General features: G+C 35.8%; 1 protein-coding gene across 1 annotated transcript; it reads right to left on the bottom strand.

The window, feature by feature from the left end:
* Positions 1-224: 224 nt before the first annotated feature.
* On the bottom strand, positions 225-1,140 carry LOC121493378 (kinectin-like). Its single transcript, XM_041759193.1, has one exon. It carries the CDS (start codon positions 1,136-1,138, stop codon positions 536-538), a length of 603 nt encoding a protein of 200 aa, XP_041615127.1. The 5' UTR covers positions 1,139-1,140; the 3' UTR covers positions 225-535.
* Positions 1,141-14,485: the final 13,345 nt, after the last annotated feature.

The raw sequence follows: 14,485 nt of genomic DNA, 5'->3' as shown, positions 1-14,485 counted from the left end.
TATGTATTCTCTCTCAAATAAATCTTAAAAAAAAATAGTAATAATAAGCATCCCTTTATTTGCTGACGCAAAATGTATGGCTGACGCCATTACAAAAAAACAGATTACATTAGCAACAAAAAAAGTGTTTTCTTGAAATCAGAGGCAGTTACTCCCCAAAATGTTAAGTAAAACAGTGTACAACATCAGTATTAAAATGTTAAATTTTATATTGTCTTCACCACTTTTGATCTTCTGAACAATTTTATTGAGCAAAATAAGATAAAAGATTACATGTTTATCTTCAGGAATGTAAAGGTCTAATTATTCAAACAGTTTTTATTATAAAACTAAACTCTGAAGGTGTCTACAGAGTTGGCTTTTTTTTTTCTCTCTTTAAATCAGTAGTCTAACAAGGATTAGAAAAGACAAAACTCTGTTCAGTGTTTCTGACAAAGTAGAAAGGGTGAAAACATAAATAAGGCTTTAATTTGGCAAAATATAATACAATGCCTTCTGTTATCCTTGAATGAACAGTTTCCCAGTTACTTCACTCTCATACCTGGTAGTGTTCCTTCTCCTTTGTGAGCTGTTGGTTTACTGCCTGAAGCAACTGCTGTAACTGTGTGACAGTTTGATTTAGACTTACAGACATTGTCTCCTTCTCAGAAGACTCCGCTTCTGGGGAAACATCACTATTCTCAATAACAGTGGTGTCTCCAGCAGCTTTTACGATTTTTGACTGGATAAGATCCAGCGACTGTTGAGCCTTATGCAAGTCACCAGCTACCTTCTGTCTTTCACTTTGTTCAGTTCTAAGCTTTGTGAGTGTTTCATTTAACTGTGTCTTTAACTCTCTGACTTCTGTAACATAGGTAGATCGTTCAATTTCTGCCTTCTCTAGTTCCATTTCCAAATGCTCTCGTTCTCTTCTCAGATTTTCAATATCTTTATTTTCTCTTCTTAATCGCTCTAGCTCTTGTTCTGAAGATGTGAATGACAACTGCATCTGTTTAATAGTCTTCTGTGATTCATCGACCTTGACTTTCCATTTATTTTCTTCTTGCTCCACACTTCTCTGTAGCTTCTGTAAAATTCCTTCTGTTTCTGCCAGGACAGATTTATATTTTTCACACTCGAGCTGTAACAATGTATGCATTTCATCAGTGGGGACTCCTATGTGGGAGACACTCAACCACTGAGCCACTCAGGCATCCCAATTATTTTATTTTTAAATCTTCAGTTAACTATTTTATCTCTTCAAGTTAGCCTCTCTGCTGCCTTTCTTTCATCTTCTGAATCCACTATCTCCAGGATAAGACAGAAAAACTTCAGCTAAGAGTTGAGGAAGGAGTGTTAGGATTAGAAGTTTCATTAAATTTTCAACATTTAATGAAATAATGGATCAAGACAATGATCATCAATAGTCATTATCATTCCTAAACAAAACAACCTGACAAGTGACTCCTGAAGGAAGTCCATAATGCCACCTATAAAGAATTCTGGTCAAGTCTCTAGATCTAATTGCCAGCTTACAGGAAGTAAAAATGACAGAGAAATATAATTTTATGACGCCACAATAAGCAATCAGAAAAATCTGGAGTCCATGAAATTTTATGGCAAATGGCCCAGTTTTCTTTTTTCCACAAAAAAATTGCTAGGAAAAAAATAAAGGTTTTGTATATTTTAACGGTTTAAGAGACATATAAATCGGGTGCAGTTTAGATATTAATTCAAACAGATTGGTGGCTCAGTTGGTTAGGCATCTGCCTTTTGCTCAGGTCATGATTCCAGGAACCCTGTGTAGGACTCTGCTCAGGAGGGAGCCTGCTTTTCCCTCTCCCCTCTGCTCCAGCTTTCTCTCTCACTCCCACTCTCTTTCAAATAAATAAAAAAAATCTAAAAAAATCTTCAAACAGATTGTAAAATCAGTATGAGACAATTAGAGAGACTTGAACACCAATTTTGGTACTTGATGATGTCAAGAAATTATTCCTAATTTTTAAAAATGTAATATTATTTTTGTTTGTTTTTAAAAGATCCCTTATCTCTTAGGAGTACACACTGAAATATTTATGGATGAAATGGTTTTCCATCTGGAACTTGCTTCAAAATAATCTATTAAAGGAGAGAGTGGAAAGTTGTAGATGAAAAAGAATTGGTCATCATTGGTAATCATTGTTGAAGTTAGGAGATAGTTACATATGAGTTCATTATTTTGTTCTTCCTACAAATGTGTATGTTTGAAATCTCCCATATGAAAAATGCCCAGAATTTAATCATCTTCTACCACCACTAGCCCAGGTGGAGCTGCAATCACCTCTCATCTGAATGATTGCAATGTCTCCTAATTGATCGCACTGATCCCACTTTTGCCTCCCTTTACAGTCTATACTCAACCCAGCTGCTAGAGTGATTATTTTGAAATTTAAATCAGATCAAGTCACTGAAGATGGAAAAGGGTTTCCGTAAGGAGAAGCCTTGGAAGGTTATTATAAATAACCCAGGTTTAAAATCATCGTGGCTTGGACCAGGCAAGTTGGTAGCAGCAAAGATGATGAGATGTGCATTGTATTCTGATACACGTTGATGTAGAGCCAATGGGATTTGTTGATAGATTGCATGTGGAATCAAAACTAACTCCAAGGGTTTTAGCATGAGAAATAGTTGTAATTTAATAGCAAATATTTTATGAAGAATAACTACACTTTCCACCACCAAAAATAATTTAGTAGGAAGAAAAGCATTGTTTCACATTTTTAAGGATCTCCTTACTCTCTGGGTTAGAAGACAGCTGGATTCTCATATCCATATTCAGTCTGTTGAGATAGAGCCTGTCTTGTAGCCTCGGGAACACTCCACTCCAGTGTGAGAGACTGACATTATCAGGGATAGTAATGACATTGCAGACTCCTGAATAGCATCTCAGGGATCTCTGAACATCTAGAACTGCCATTGTATACCACTGTTAAATATTTAGTTCACATGTCCATTTCTACTTCTAGAACATGAGAATGACAATTGAATCAATTCCTCAGGTTTTCAGATGCATGATTTTCCTCCAAATTTCAATATTCATTTTCTATGCCTGGTACAAAATAAGCATCCTTTAAATGTTCATTGATTAAATTTCAGAATCCTTGTATTCTCATTAGCCATAAGCATTCATTATAACAATGTCAAGAACCAATATTGGAGTACCTATTGGTAAATCTTAAGCACCAGTGTTCCTAGGAAAGAACTGGATGAAGTATTTATTATATAATTTAATATTGTTTTGTACTTGATATTTTAATCAACACCAGTGATATATTCTTTATATCTTGGGCAACAGATTTCACCAACAAGCAACCTTAGGAAAAAAGGGTTTCTATTAAAAGAAAATCTGAAGGTTAACTGTTTTGACTGCCTCTGAATATTTTTCTGGGATTAGCCCCAGCCTCACTCACATTGGGTGTCTAATGGACTAATTCATACTGTACGTAATTTATTTGGAGTACTGGGCAACAAAATAACCCATTATAGCTCAACACTTTGAAAACAGTAATTATTCCAAATAACAAGAATATTTTACCATGTTATATTCAAATTTAAAATTAATGCTGTGTTCCCTAACTTAATAAAGGGTGACTATTTAAGCTTTAGCAAAATCATAATGACATATTAAAATTTTTCCTGTTAAAGCCAGTTAAAGACATAGATGCCCAATATTCCTTCTAATTTTGAACATTTTCAAAATCCTAATTAATGCAATAAACCAGAAACATAAATAAGAGGTATATATCTCAAGAAGAAAAAAAAAGTCATTATTTGATGATGATATGATCATTGCAGTAAAAACCACTCAAGATGATCACCTGACAAACTCTTAGAGCTAATAATTAGAATTAATCCACTGAGGTAGACAGACACAAAATCAAGCTTTAAAGTAGCTTTCAGGAAAAAAATGAAATGAGACATATACTCCACACATGAAAATAATCCTTAGAAAATCTGAATACTTAAACAATAATTTTAACAATAAAACCATAAAAGAATGAGAAGAAAAATGCAAGATATTAGATAAATCCTTATGGTATACATTTGAGGGTAAGAGCAATCTTCTTGAGCAAGATACCAAATTTTAGTCATATGAGAAAGAATTGATAAATTGACAGCATAAAAATAAAAAGTCTGGGGTGCCTGGGTGGCTCAGATGGTTAAGCATCTGCCTTTGGCTCAGGTCATGATCCCTGGGTCCTGGGATAGAGCCCCCCATTGAGCTCCCTGCTCTGTGAGGAACCCGTTTCTCTGCTCCCTCTGCCTGCCACTCCCCGTTTGTGCTCTCTCTCTCTCTCTCTGTCAAATCAATAAAATCTTTTTTTTAAATCCTTCATGACAGATAAATCATAAAGTTAAAAACCAAGAGATGGACTTGAAAAATATTTGCATGAATGTAACCAACAAGCAGTTGATATTCAATATATAGAAAACCTCCTAGAGATTGGTAAGATGAAGCAAATGATGCAATTGTAAGGGGAGGGGGTGGAGTATAAATAAGAAATTCACAGAATATGAAACCTCAACAAATGTACAGAAAGATGATGAACCTAAATTGTGCTAATACCAGGCAAATACAACTGCAAACATAAGAGGTCATAGAAATGACAGAAATGTAAAGTTTGATCCTGAATGCTGACCAGGGTACAGGGAGTCTACTATTCTCTGATTGTTGCTGGACGAGAGGACATTTTTGAAGACACTGGGAGAACTGGTTGATGGTGTCTATTAAAATGTTCAATTCCTCCTTTTCATGATTTCTCAATGCTCTTCACAATACCCAGTCTAGTGAAACGCTTGATCATGTGCATGACAAACACAGACAGATTGCTTCTAAGAGGGTAAAGATGGAAAGAAACTAATAGTACTTCCCAAGGAAAATGGGTAAATTATGGGTATGTCCATTCTTAAAGACACTGTGCCCTAGATCAGAAGAATGAGACAGATTCATAGAAACTGACATATAAATAACTTCAACATCTATTATTGAATAAAAATCCAACAGAAGTGATGGAACAAATTGTCCAATATCACATAATATCTATTTTTAAAACACACATGTACTTCAAACTGAATAGTATGGTAGATATTCTAGAAGTACACACATTTGAATGTAAATGCTTACCACAAGGTATGGGAAAATACACAAAAGGAGTTACCTTTGGGAAGCTCGGAGGTTAGGGCTGGTAAGCAGAAACCTGCAGCTGATCTGCAGTATTTCAGTATTTTCCATGGGGAAATGATTCACATATTACATCTGTGCATGAAAATAACTTTAATAAGTAATACTATTAAAACTAGGTATCATGTTTATAATTTAAAGCACACCTGGTGTTTAAATTTTTATTTTGTTTTCAGATATTAAATATTTTCTATGAGAAAATCTTTTCGTAAATGGTAGAAATTATATTAAAGCATCCTCTGTTATAGTGTATTTAGACAAGTTAGTGGTACATGAATGGTATAAAGAGACAGACATTCTTTTGGAAAGCAAGAATAAGTTCCTACATGACTTCTTTTTAAAGATCTCCATTTCATAGAGAAATGAGGTATTGTACTATCTCTAAGTTTTAGAACTGCCTATTTGGGGTAAATTTTAAGAATAGCTAAAAAATATTTTAAGATCAATACAGTCACAGATACAGGAGAGATGTAGTGGGCATTTTTTTCAATGGAAAGCCAGAAATCATGGTCTTATGCCAGGTGGTTTAATAGGAAATACACAGGACTATGAATACACACACACACGTACACACACACACACATATAAAATGCATATGTTTGTCATTTTACTTCGTGTCTAGGAGTAGTGATACTAACAACATAAGAGCAGCATGTGAACATTTTTATGCTACTCAAACCCTCAAGCATAAGGAGAAAAAAAATAAACCAAAGTATATTAGGCATCCAGTTAGATAAAGTATATCAGGCATCACATTTCAGAGCCATTGCTTTTCAGAAAGTTGTTCAAAACATAGCTTAAATGGATTACAAGAGAAATTAAATCAAGAAAGATAAAACTCAGAGATTTATCAACAAATATTGATGTTGGATATTTTTCATCAGTACTAGTGTTTATGGCAAGGAGAAGAAATTGAACGGTTGCTTAGTCCTGAGAAGGTGTACATCTCTGGTTCTTTCACATTAATACATCTTATAAAGTCCATTAAAACTTTAGGAAATAGGTGTGCCTGGGTTGCTCAGTGGGTTAAGCGTCTGCCTTCGGCTGGAGTGATGATCCTGGAGTCCTGGAATGAGCCCCATGTCAGGCTCCCTGCTCAGTGGGGAGTCTGTTTCTCCCTCTGCCTCTGCTCCTGTCCCTCTGTTCCTCCCCACCACACACACACATGTTCACGCTGGCTCTCTTTGTCTCTCTCTCTCAAATAAATAAATAAAATATTTTTAAAAACCTAGGAAATAGACATATGTTGCTAGTGCTCAAATAGTGACATTAAAACAGAAAAAAAAAAGACTTAATTAGGTATCCAAGAAAGTCATTAAAAATATCACAATAGAAACTATATTTGATACATAAGAATGTATGAGCCCAGAATCAGAAAGATTTCAGAAAAAAAAAAACAACTTGAGGAATAAAAGAAATTTTCCTGGGAGAAAGCAAAATTTCCAACAGTGGAAACAAAGACATGACAAAAGATTCAATGACAGGAATCAAGGTGAATTTTTCCATTTTTAAGGGAAATAAGTTGAAAAGTGACCTCTAGTGGACTCTTAGCTTCATGTATAAAGCTGGCTTTTCATTTTGAAAAAGAATACAGGTTTCTATAATGAATGTAAGTTGCTGAGGACATGGAATATGGACAGTGTATTTAAAAACACAGTGACATTATGTATTTATTTTGATAGCATTCAAAATTTTTAAACATGATTTCAAAAGAAGTTCACAAATTCCCCAGATATATTATATATCTAAAAATAACATAAACTTTAGAAAGTACTTTTCACATATGGAACAGAATTTACTGGCCAAAAAAGCATTTCTAGTCAGCTAGGTTGGACGGTTTAGATTCAGGAGATGTGAATGGTGAGAGCTCATCAGCACATGTATTTGTGGGCCTGATAGTTCTTTCTTTTACCTCCCACATTGCTGGTCAATGGCATCCCCTGCAAGACCAACCGGACAGCACATTGCTGGTTTCTCACATTCTAGAATCAGGCTAGGGGATGTGTCGGTGGCTCAAGTGGTTGAGCATCTTCCTTCGGCCCAGGGGGTGATTCCGGGGTCTTGGGATTGAGTCTCACATCGGGCTCGCTGCAGGGAGCCTGCTTGTCCCTCTATCTATGTCTCTGCCTCTCTCTGTGTGTCTCTCATTAATAAATAAATAAAATATTTTTTAAATGTAAAAATTTTAAAAAATAAAGGAAAATCAGGCTAATCCTTTGTAGGAGCCCAGATCCTCAGCTGAACAAAGTGCCTAAGCCAGTACCAGTTGTTTTCCAAGGTCAAGATCTGGAAGGAAATTTGTTAAAAAGTATATTTTGGAAACAAAACGCTATTTATAGTAGTGTGATGTAGTAAGTGTAGAAGTCCTCATCAAGTTAAAGATGAGATTTTGTTTGAAAAGCACCATAAAATATAATTTTCTTAAAAAGATATAACCATTTTTTAGAGAGTGAAAAAAATGAAAATGCAATTCATTAATAAAAAGAAAATGTATTCAGAAACCATATATCCAAGTAAACAGAAATTCTGTGCAAGTTCCAAAGAGCATAGAAAATTCCCTGAATAATCCTTTTACTCTTTCTAACCCAAGAAAATTGTCAAATCAGTAATTATCTTGAAATTAGAAGCAGAACTATAATAACTATTATAATTATAATTTTTAAATAAAAGTATATTATTTTATAGGACTAATGAGATTTCAGTAACTGTTGAAAATCTGCTTATTCAACCCCACACCCATTCAGAGAAATATTAAATGGAATGAAGTGTCTAAGCTTAGTATTACTTTCACTTACTTTTCATATCCTCTTCGAACTTAATTTGGGCTGAAACTGAATTACACAAGGATAGGATTTTACCCTCTGATCTGTGCTCTGTTTTTGTTTGTTTGTTTGTTTGTTTGTTTTTTTCTTTTTACTCAGCTGTCTTAAAAGGGAAACCACAGAACCTTGAGTTTTCCATCCATACTGGCTAGAATTCTTCTAGCACCTAGGTAATTTAGAAACAAACAGAGCTGAGAGGCTCTTTAAAGAGATAGGATAATTCTTTTCCAAATTCAAACTTAGATATATTTTTTAAAGATTTTATTTATTTACTCATGAGAGACACACACAGAGAGAGGCAGAGACACAGGCAGAGGGAGAAGCAGGCTCCATTCAGGGAGCCTGATGTGGGACTTGATTCCGGGTCTCCAGGATCACACCCTGGGCTGAAGGCGGCGCTAAACCACTGGGCCACCGGTGCTGCCCCAAACTCAAACTTAGATATTTGAAAATGTTGTATATAGAATCATTTTTAGGGCTCTGATAGGATAATGTTAATAAAAATCCATGCTTTTGTTCTTTTTTTGAATACAGACTTTTTTTGAATACAGACTTTACACTAACAATGAGACTGAAGAAAGAGAAATTAAGGAGTCAATCCCATTTACAGTTGCACCCAAAAGCATAAGATACCTAGGACTACTCAGCAATTTGTCTCACCAGTGTGTAGGAGTGCTCAGAAAGCATCTTGGGTCCTTAAGTAGCCAGCTTATCAGCACCTCCCACGCTGCTCACGCCAAGCAAGAGTGAGCACACAGGTCTGGTGCTATGCCCTACAGGTCAGCATTCCTGGGCTCCATCAGACCACCAGGGAAGGGAGCTCTCTCAAGTGGTAGTTTCTGAAAGAGTCTGGGGGAGTGGATGTTCCCCTGAGATGTTTAGGGGAGATAGGCCATCTATGCCGATGAGGGAGGAGTCTATGTTTCAGACTCCCCTTCATTTGTCTTATCTTCTCACCTGCAGTTCTCAGGAAGAGAAACAGTCTGTATCCCAGGATATCTCCTTTCCTAGTTTTCCAGCAACATCTTCTTCTTATAGAAAGAGGGGAGGAGATGTCTCCCTTTATTCACAAAAGGGAGAAAAGAATTGGCAGCCCTAAAGTTGAGAAAGCACAAGATTATGGAAAATTCAGAAAAGCCTATAAATGGGAATTATGAAAATGATCATTTTTATGTGTCTAGTGCCTACTATGTGACTTAGGCCTCCAGACTTTTATCTGCAATCTTTATAGCAACTCCATATGGCCTTCAATATTCCAGTTTATAGGAGAGAAAACAGGTTCAGAAAAGTAAGGGGACTTGCCAACAGTACACATCACAACAGCATACTACTGAGTGGTAATGCCAAGGCTTTTCTGAGCCCAATACTCCTTTTTCATGCCCCACCTCCCAATACAGCCTAGAAAAGCAAGGAAATGCAGTGGTCATTCCTTAAGTCCTCAGTAATCTCAATATCTGAATGATCATTCCTATTAAATGCCTAGCCAATAATTCTGAATCCTGACTTCAGTTTTATTCCACCAATGAACTAAAAACAAAACAAAACAAAACAACAACAACAACAACAAAAAAAACCCAACCAATAACAGAACAAACTAAAACAGACTTTTCTCAGGCCACTTCAAAACCAAATACATCCACTTGAGTACACAGAGGTATTAAAGATATCAGATATAAACCCCAAATGAAGGCTCTGTCTCTAAGCTACATATGGAAAGCATTCAGGCGCCTGGGTTAGCCTGTCACTGAATACACTGTTTAGAGTACAGCAATATACAGGACAAAAAAATTGTCATGATTTGAGATATTGAAAAAGAAACGAACACTTTGAATCTCTGAGGCATTTGTTTGACTCTTAGAACACTAGAATATTCTAGGCTGCTTGCCAAATGAATGTTTGGTTAAATATAAATAAGTTTATTATCATGCATATGTATAAATGTATACACTAGAATTGAGGGTTAATATGACATTTTAAACCTATACAGACCAATGTTTTATCTGAAAGAATCATTGCCGCTTTTCCTTACACTTCTGAGATAGTTTTCCATCCTAACATTCTCTGAATTCTAAGTACCAGCCATATTTCCAAATTATTTCGTTATATTTCAACTTCTTTCATTACGAGCCATAGAAAAGTATGGAATTTAACATGTATGACATTAGAAATCCCTTCTTGTTTATTGTACAAAAACCTTTAACTTTCTTAACTCAGCTTCCCTGGAATGTGTATCCGATGAACATGGATTTGGATAATAAAAAGAAAAAAATCAATGCAGTCAAAACCAAGTTACCCTATAAAGTTTCCTTTCATAGGCCTGTACTCAGGATTCCTCCTTTCACTGAAATGGAATGTTTTAATTTTATTACTAGAGAGAGAGAGCTTATCTAACCATTACATATGCTATTTAGTACTGTTCCACTACAATACAGGGAAAATGCTATCTTAAAGAGAATAATAGTAGTCACCAGTTGACAGATGCATGTGATCAAAAAGCAGATATATTAAATTATGCTGAAATGTAAGTGGTACATCAATCTTAAGAGTTTTTTTTTTTCAAACCTACAGAAATTGCTTCCCTAGTGACAGATGTCATGACCCTTAATTTGTCCTTGTCACATCCAACTATTGTTTCAGCAGGCGGTACCCTCTTTCATATTTTATTGCTCAAGCTACCTACCTACCTGAAGAATAAGAAGATACATAATAGGTTGGCAACACTGATAATGAAAGTGATGTGAGGCAGCCATATAATCTGATAGAGTAAAGAATGTCTCACATTACTAACTGAATTTTTTTTTATCTATGCAACTAGGTAGATCTGGTTATTAGACTATTTGTATAAAAAAAGCAGTAGGGGAGAAATAGTTGTTCATTCTAAGAAAGCAGGTAGTTTCCAGCTTTGCATTCGATACCTAGGACATTGTTTTTCTGCTGTTTTGCTTATTTAAAAAAGAAAGTCAGTAGTAAAATGGGCAACAAACACCACAAAATGTATCTGAGAATAACTATTACTAAACAGAACATACAAAGAGTTTCTAGGAAGAAAAAAATGGACCTCTAGAAGTCTCTGTTCCTCTCAGCTGTCAAAAGCAATTCTCCCAGACTTTATTCAGAATAAATATAGTCTGGAGACTAACCATTTCTCTCTCTTTTGTTCCCTTTTCTTCCTTCTTTCCTTCCTTCCTTCCTTCGTTCCTTCGTCCCTTCCCTCTTTCTTTCTTTTTCTCCTCCTCCTCCTTCTCATTTTCTTCCTCCTCTTCCTTCTCCTTTCTCTTCCTCTTCTTCTTCTGTGGGGATGGGACAGAAGAAGAGAAAAGAAAAGGAATTTACTAGAAATAATATAATTAGCCTTCTTGAGTACCTTAGCCCTGGACAAAGTCTCAAACAGAAGTTTGATATCAATCTTTTTTATGTCCTCTAACCCTTTTATTAGTGCTTAAATGAATGCCGTGCCTTACAACTAATTATTTAAAAGTTGAGTGAGTATAGTGGACTACCTACCTGTAGTATTTCATGACACCTACCAATGTAGCACACTTGTATCCTATGTCCCATAGACACAATGACATTCTCACATGAAACGCATCCTATTTGAAAGGGAAAGACTTCTGTCTTAATGCTGTAGAGAAAGAAATTGTATCCAAGAATGTGATATTCAATATGTATCTAAGTCAAACAATGTGATAACTTAAGCTCCTCCAAACTACATCCTTGGAAATAGTATCTTTCCAGGGGCATACACATAGTAGTGTTAGCTCCTAAGGCTCATGACATTCTTGAGACTTACCAAGGGCTACAGAAAGGGAAGTGTCCTTAAACTCTCCTTTCCTTTCCTGGCCTATGGTAAGAAAGACTTAAAGAATTACCAAGTGGTTAATACTGTCCTTCATGCTTACTAAAGGTCAGCAACAGCCACTCAGTTAATAGCAACCTTCTAAAAAGTTTAGGACAGGAAACAATAAAGGATGCTATCACCACATAGAAGTGGCCAGGATAACTTAACTGGATAGAATGTAATTGCTGAAGTTAAAATTAGCCATGTCACCTTCCTCTTGGAGGGAAAAAAAACCCTGGGAGCCTGGCAACCAAGTAAATAGATAGGAACTTCCTTTCCATTAATAAGCTTCTTTTAGTTCTATGCTGAAATGCTACTCCAAAGACATACGCCTATTAACTCACCAATGCAATGCTACTCTCTAAACTAAGTTGGGCACTCACCTAATTATTAAAAAGATCCTGGGCTTGATAGAACTATAAGTGTGTGTTATAGATATATAATCTGATCACATTAGAATTGAAAATAGCGGGACACCTCAGTGGTTCAGTGGTTGAGCGTCTGCCTTCGGATCAGGCCATGATCCTGGGGTCTTGGGGTCGGGGTCCTGGGATGGAGCCCCACATCAGGCTCCCTGCAGGGAGCCTGTTTCTCCTTCTGCCTGTATCTCTGCCTCTCTCTTGAATAAATAAGTAAAATCTTTTAAAAAATAATTGAAAATATCTAATCAGTTATGTAGTTCAACACCACTTTTTCAGATCAGGACACAGGTCCAGAGCTGTAATTTGCCCAAGCTCCATTGGCTATAGTTATATCAGTTGTTTGCTATACTTCTGATTTTCTGTGGATAGTAAGCAGTCTTTATATTTGCCTGTAAATACTTTTGTCATTTTAGCTAGATGTCCTTGAGAACAATTATGTTCAACTTTATCACTCAGCATATAGCAGTAGCATATGTATATGAGTATATACTAAGAAAGAATAAAGAACACATAACTTAAAAGTAAAAAAATTGTATGTCAGCTAAACGTGGAAGACATCATTTGATTAAAGCATAGTTATTCATGACCGAAGAACATTTTTAAGCATTTCTTGTACTAACCATTTTGTGATTTAAAAACTGAATGACAACCAAATGATTCTGCCTATTTTCCACTAGGTGGCAATATATCTTTTTCTTTATAGTCTATGTTTTTCCAGGGTATGATGAAAATCCTTGGATAGTTTCTCTGAGTAGTTCCAACTGAAAATTAAGATTAAAGAAATCTTAAGAAAGAGGCATGAGAAATTAGGCATGCATTGGATAGGTAACAGGGTTGTCTTATAAAACCCAGAATTAAAATTAAAATAATAAATTCCATTTCATGTATGCTTATAATTAAAATTGACATTAAATTTACATGACCAAATCAAAAATTTGGTAGTAATTTATTGCTTAATTAAAATCAAGCTTGCTACTACTGATTGGTAGCAAAAAAACCCTGGAAACTTTCTTAGTCCTATCAACTTAAAACATTGTCCTCAAAATTAGATCATAGTATTTTATTTTATTTTATTTTATTTTGATCATAGTATTTTAAACTGCATTATTTCCGTAGTTTATCTTTAGTCAGGACTTTGAAAAAAATACTCATTAAATCATTTTTTTCTGGGGGGCACCAGGTGGCTCAGTGGTTGAGTGTCTGCTTTGGCTCAGGTGGTGTTCCCAGGGTCCTGGGATCGAGTCCTGCATCATTTCTCCCTCTGCCTGTGTCTCTGCCTCTTTCTCTGTGCCTCTCATGAATAAATAAATAAAAATCTTTTTAAAAACTCATTTTCTTTTTTAAAGTTTGTGTCCTTACAAGAGATAAATTGGTTCTGAACAATAATAAGAGATACTATTTTCTTTAAAGTCAGTCAGGTTTCAGAAAACTATTCAACTAATGTCTTAGTTTTCCTAGGGCTGTCATGACAAACTATTACAAGCTGGAGACAGCAAAGATTAATTTTCTCACAATTTCAGAGGTGAAAAAGTCCAAGATCAAGATGCTGACAGAGTCAGTTTCTTTTGAAACTTTCATTTTGGGACTACAGATTGCCACCTTCTCCTTGTATCCTCACATTGTAGTCCCTCTGTGTTGTCTATGTCAAATGCAAATTCTTACACACAGGCCACTGCCCTTTCATCCCAAATCTCCAGAAATGGAGCCAAATCGATTTGTCAAGTGCCCTAGTAATTATTATAAACCCTAAAGTCTGAGAAGCTCTGACCTAGTCTAACCATCTCATTTTACAGGTGAGAAGACTGGAGCTTGAAGAAATTAGTTCATCCAAGGTCACACAGCTGGGAAATGGCAGAGTCAGAAGGAGATTATGTGTTAGGTCTCCTGAAATCTGATCGATCTCTCTCTCTCTCTCTCTCTCTCTCTGTCTTTTTAAGTAAGATTCTCTGTGCTAATGAAGAACTGTTTGGACCTAAAATGATCTTATAGTTCTGGCCCTGGTATTAAGCTGCACCCACCTCTGGATTCAGGCATGACCTGACAAATCTAGAAGCCTACTAGGACAAGATTGTTATAGTTACCTTTACATTTTTAAAAGTGCATTCCAGGAACCCGTATCCTGTTCAGGGATAATGGGCAACATCAGAACTGATGGGTTACAGTGAATGATGCACTACATCTGGTGCTGCCAGGCTTTTCTGGC

The sequence above is a fragment of the Vulpes lagopus genome, chromosome 6, assembly GCF_018345385.1.
Source record: "Vulpes lagopus strain Blue_001 chromosome 6, ASM1834538v1, whole genome shotgun sequence".
In the NCBI taxonomy this organism is placed as follows: domain Eukaryota; kingdom Metazoa; phylum Chordata; class Mammalia; order Carnivora; family Canidae; genus Vulpes; species Vulpes lagopus.
The sequence above is the reverse complement of the archived record's forward strand: the minus strand, read 5'-3'. Positions and strand labels throughout refer to the sequence as shown.